Source organism: Atractosteus spatula, chromosome 2 (assembly GCF_055471065.1).
Source record: "Atractosteus spatula isolate fAtrSpa1 chromosome 2, fAtrSpa1.hap1, whole genome shotgun sequence".
Classification (NCBI taxonomy): Eukaryota; Metazoa; Chordata; class Actinopteri; order Semionotiformes; family Lepisosteidae; genus Atractosteus; species Atractosteus spatula.
The window spans coordinates 47,176,031-47,182,030 of NC_142707.1; the positions used below are offsets into that span (position 1 = coordinate 47,176,031).

Genomic DNA, 6,000 nt, shown 5'->3' on the forward strand with positions numbered 1-6,000 from the left:
TTTGATCTCAGAATAATATTTTGCTAAATTGGTTGGGATTAGGAAGGGAATCTAACAGAAGTGATTTATGAATAGAGTACCCTAAGACCTTTAATAGTATTGCTTGAAAGTCTCTAAATCATTAATAATGTTATTTTTTTCACTAGATGTCAGTCTTTCATTCTGGTGAAGAAATTAGAATGCTTCTTCATTTTGATTTTTATAAAATATGCATAAAACACTAGTTGTTTAGAAAATATTGTTTTACATTTTGTGGTCATCTTTCAGGACTAATCACCTACAACTTTTGTTCTAGGTCACTGATGGTGGTATAAACATATTTCATTATCATGAAAATAGCATATAATACTTATTTAAAAAATGAAAGTCATGTTAATTTATATACAGAACTTCCTCTGCTTTCTATAAACTCTTCATTTTTTAATCCCTGTACCCTACTTCAGATATTCCTTTCAACCAATGGAATTGAGAGACAAAAATACTAAATAAAATAAAAAGTTCTATTCCCAAACCACTTTAGGCTGTAAATCAGACTCTCAAACATTTTGAATACTGAGTCCCTGTAGACAGCGTCTATAATGGGTCCATGACACCCACATCACTCAGAAACAGAAGTGCTGTGCAGTATGTGAATAGCTAAGTCCCCAGGGACAAAATATCCTGAAGTTGTGAGCACCCATTTCCAGTTACCCAGTACATATGGTAGATAAGAGAGTGGGGAGCTGTGTCAGCGTGCAAGCTGCAAAGGGCCAAGTAAATGGTACTGTACTTTCACGCTCAAAAGTAAAAAGGAAATTTTCCTTTTTCTAAAATTTTGGATGCAGTGGCCTTCTTCCCAAATCTTTCACTGTGGAATCATCCTCTACATCTTCCAAGTAGAGGTTCACGGAAGTTCTGTACTGTATATACTACTGTGCAGTATATACAGTATGGTAAGTGCCACAGCTGGACAGTGCCCACATTTAAAAGGCAATCCCGGGATCGTCCATTCTCCAGTCCTCTGAGGTCATTTATGGGAACTTGAGTTCTGCTTCTACAGCTCTACCTTTTAAAGCAGAATGTATTCTTTTTTGTCATCTTGCCTTGCACTTTACCATTAATCTGCTGAAAATAAGGTTCATATATTTTTTTAATGGAATCACTACATCTCCTGTAAAACTGCAGAAGAGTTGCAATTGCTTTGTTGGTTAACACAGTATTGATTGCCGAATTATAATGTTATATGTATTACTGTATGTAGTACTTTTATACCTAAAGTAAGTAAAATTCTACAGCTCTAACCCCACTTTGTCCATTACAACTGTCTTTTGCTCTGATTTTCTCTCCAGTGTAATAAATAATCAGTGCTCTTACATTGTTTTTAAACAGTTTTTTCTTAGAAAGGAGGCTCTAAACTGAAGTGGATCAGATTTATTTTATTGACAATTACAATAATGCTAATTCAAACATACAGTCTGAAATAACTTATCTTTTCCAGTTGTGTGATATAAGATCATCCTGTTTTTCTGAGCTAAAAAAGAAAATTAGCTTTGAATTAGCTTTGAGTTTTTCAAAGCAGCTAAAATACCCATTGCCTTGAAAACAATACACTAACTTGACCTTTAAAATGATAAAACATTTTTATTTTAGTACAACCGAGGACAATTCGGAAGCCCTAAAAGGTTTGACCTCAATATCATGCCTGTCTGGAAGAGAAATATCACTGGAAAAGGAGTGGTGGTGACCATTATCGATGATGGTAAGCCCTTTCTGCTTTTATTGATATTTATGCTGAAAATGAACACTCGTGATTAATGGCTTAGATGACTGGATTTTCTTTTTTAGCAATCTGAACATAAAGACGCTCTTTGGTCTCTGCAGTAAAAACTTTACTACACATCTGTTCCTGGAGAACTGCCCTGAGAGTGTTTTATAAGCACAGTTGATGTAAATGTTAGCAACACATATTATATTACTCTGGATTTCTCTGATTTATGGGATGAAAAACGATTTCACTTGCATCACAGAGCATTCACTGTTTTTTAATTGTGTATTTAATTGTGTATTTTGATTTCCGGATTTTTTGAAGCAACAAAACTGTACCTAAATAATATAATTATAATTATCTGTTATGGTTTCAAAATGTTGCACTATAAGGTACAGTACTTATCATTTAGATAAGTATGTATACCCTAAAAACTGTATACTGTATAATCCATATATTATTTATAATTGTAATAAATATAACTGCGGAAGAAAAAATATTTAATTCACTGCTAGCTGCAACTCATTCCTGTTGTGGGAAACCATGATATAAAGAGCTATCTTTGTGACTCAATCACAAGGTATTGCTCCAAGTTGCATGCTTTTTCAGGGGAGTTTTACTGACCCTTTTGCTGCTGAGTGCATGGCTGATTACTCTTGAGCCTTTTCTCCCAGCAGGATTGCTGCTGGGTGCAGAGGGTAACAGAAAAGGGACAGGGTTTGTGAGTCCCTTTCATGAATTAAATACTTCAAAAATGCTGTATGTCTTTTATAGCTGTATTTATTCATGAATGATGATGTACATGTTCAAATGTAAAAATTCACCTGCAGGCCAAACTGACACAGACATATACTCATGGTGTGACTAACTTGAAAAACATCACAAATAAGTAAATAAACAAAACATTTAGATGTCATAAGAATATAAAGAGGTTACCTACAGTATGAAGCTCATTTTGGTACTACTAGCTTCTTGGGAGAGGAACATTAACAAGTTGTTCAAGTTGTTTAATTTCTTTAACTTGTTCTCACTCTATGGCACAGTAGCCATGTGATACACACATCCCAAAACCTTGGGCTAAATCTGTTATCTGAATCTATTTCAACATACAGTAATCTCCATTAGCATGTTCTGGTCCTAGTCTGTCCATTCATCTTGAGAATTAATCGTTTGGTTTGACTCTGCCAGATCATTTCAGAATTTGAACTAGAGCACCCCAATCAAATATCTACACATTTTGCTTTTCAGGTGACAAACATTAAGTTATTTAGTGAAACATAATATACTATGGGTTACGGTAGTGAAAAACATGTTGAAGACATATATTGTGATGATTTGATGCACCAGACATCTGAGTGTATCGTTTTAACCAAATAAAGAAAGAACAAAAGTTTTATTTTGCTTGCATATCGAAAGGAAGATCTGAGAAATGATCCTGAGTCAGTTCTTGCAGACTCTGCGACTGATAGCCAGTTCCTTTCACCATGAAGGGTGTCAGAGCTTGGTGCCTCCTCACTGAGCCAGCTTGTGTTAGATTACACAATGGTATGTTCCTGATGTTTCTACATTATAGTTCACATCTGTGCATAGCTTAAAGGCCCTTTGACAGGTTCGCACAGCATGAATTTACACCATGTGTTTCCTTTTAATTATGCTGAAGATCCACACCTTCTTTATCTGTTTTATACACTGTACCTTGCTGATTTAGGTGAAAATTCATGTTGGGATAATAGTAGATGTTCAGTGTTAAGAAAACGTGAAGCTGCAGTAGTGTGCAGTGATTGATTTGATACAAATGTTGTGATATACATAATTTGAGTCTTACAAATTATTTCATTAATTTTCTTTTTGGATCTCTATACAGATGTATAATGTTCAGATAAATCTGTTCTGAATTTTAACAATAGCATTTTATCACATACACAGAGCACAGCTTGAAACATTAAAATGTGTCATTTTGAATTGATTACCGTTTCCAAATATGTAGCTATATGCTGAAAATAACAGAGTCTGGAACTTTGTAACTTACCCCCCATTTATTCAAGCTTTTCAAAAAAAAGCTTTGCAGCATAATGTGTGATCCCTCACTCAAATCACAATGATATTTCATTTTATAATGATTGCCGAAATATCTGGTAACAGGGGAAATGAAAGTACAAGATCTTATGGGCTCATTCATCAAGAACTAATTGAAGCCTTCGTACAGTTGAGTGCTGATAAAAATGTGGAACGGTAAATAGTAACAAAATTCACGAGAGAAGGATGTGTTTGCCATAAGGAAATGCTCCTTTTTCATCATGGTGATTCTATGGAAAAACTAATTTTAAAAAGGGGATAAGCACAAGCTTCTCTGCATAATAACAGGGCAGGGGCTGTGTCAAATGTATTAGTATTGCTCCACTGGAGCTATTTTCATTTTAAGCTTTTGCTATTGTGCTCAACTCCAGTACTCTGTTTAGATTCCATGAGGCGGGTTTTCTGTTCTTTTCTGGGCAGTTTTCAAGGCACACAGCAGTGCTGTTTTTTAAAGCTGGGGGGAATCGGCTGTACGCACCGCCTTTTGTAACCTTTTAATCAATACTTATTGATTTTAATTTTACAATAAAATAAATTATTTTATTGAGACCAGCCTTCAGCTCCGTACTCCCCCCAATCTACAAAAGAGTAATCTCATTTAGGCTTGAAACATTAAAGTTGCAATATACTTCCTGTACATAAAGTAATTACATTAAATCAACATGCAACCTTCACTTTCTCTGAGTGGATCATTTTTACTGCAAAGAACCTACACAGACGAAATCGATTGTATTTAAATGCTGCTGTATATGGCTTTTAGTGTATTTGAAATGGAAACATTACTATTATGCAACTTTTGGGCCAATAGACTCAATTTAGTTCTAATAACTAGTATGTTACTTGTTAATGCTTGTATTAAAAAAATCAAAAGTGACGTAAAGACTCTCTTTGGCCATTTTTGCGACTTTCTTTTGTTAACAACTCATGTTTTCTAATCATATTTCCTTGATAGCACTTATTTAAATCAATGGCAAAGCAAAAAGAAGAAATTAAATGCGCTCAGTAATTTCGAGCATTTCACAAGGCCAGCTGTTATTTAGATACAACAGCAATGCATTACCTTGGTGGTTTGTGTTTTAAAGGTCTTTAATGTGGCTGCTTCCACAGTTTATATGTTTTTATATACTGTATTTTATTGTAAGCTCTTTACATTGCTGAATTATTAATATATTGGATTTTATTACTTTATTTGCTACAGTACATGTTACATTTTTTGCAGGCTGAATGGTTCATATTTATATTTTTAAATAAATATCACTACACATGCCTCAGTTTATGCTGTAAGTTTCACAAGAAGCCCAAGTGCTTTCCAGCCAGTAATGGCTGAATTGATTCCCTAAATTCGGACCCTGAATCCGTCTAGGCCAAGTACATGAGTGTGACCAGTTAATTCTTTCCATGGTTTCAGTGTGGGTGTTCCTGCATAACTGAGATGTGGTTCTTACATATTTAAGCGTGCAGCATCTTTTTCTGTCTTTGCTTTAAAGACGAATTCAAATAGAATTTTGGTCTGTTAAAACTCAGTACTCAAATAAAATGTATTTTCAATCTTTTAAATCCAATTTATGCTTTATTCAAATTCATTTTATCAAACATGTGTTAGACCTCATCAAACCTAAATAACCTCAGATAAACAACATCAATTTCATTTTATCTATGTCTAGAAATTATCTGAAAGTCCTATTGAAGGATGTCGTGTGAAAGCGGTAGCCTGATGTTTTCTACAAACAAGTTGCCAGCTTTTTCCAGAGTTCTGTTATACCAGCAGATAAAAAAAAAACTTCAGCCACCTAAGTTCTTACAAAAAAGTGACAGATTGTAGAAAAATTAAAAATCAACAAAAAGCTGTAATATATTATTAACAAAGATTCAGATTAATTAGTTTCTTCACTGTATAGACATGTCTTCAATACAAATGAGATTCGTAGCGCTTTTGCATTGAAACCTGAAATCTAATTTCAGAGAAACAGACATAATGGACCAAACCAAATGAAGATAATGCTGTGTGGACACTCTTTATTTCACATACTGTACTTGTATAAAAGAAGCAGAAATATAACCTAAACACACACACACATACTGCTTTTGTGACAAGAGATGCAATATATTTGCAGATACAAAAATAGTAGCAACATTCAATATTAATCTTATATGCTGTCTAATAAAAACTTAATCCAATA

The 6,000-nt window shown here is 34.0% G+C and overlaps 1 protein-coding gene across 1 annotated transcript in view; it reads left to right on the top strand.

Annotated features, from left to right (window-relative positions):
- Nucleotides 1-6,000, top strand: part of LOC148839769 (PC3-like endoprotease variant B) — a 341,720-nt gene that overhangs the window by 125,777 nt on the left and 209,943 nt on the right. Inside the window, exon 6 of the mRNA XM_088938784.1 lies at nucleotides 1,630-1,738. Coding sequence (XP_088794910.1) covers nucleotides 1,630-1,738 — 109 coding nt within the window. The remainder of the gene's footprint in view (nucleotides 1-1,629; nucleotides 1,739-6,000) is intronic.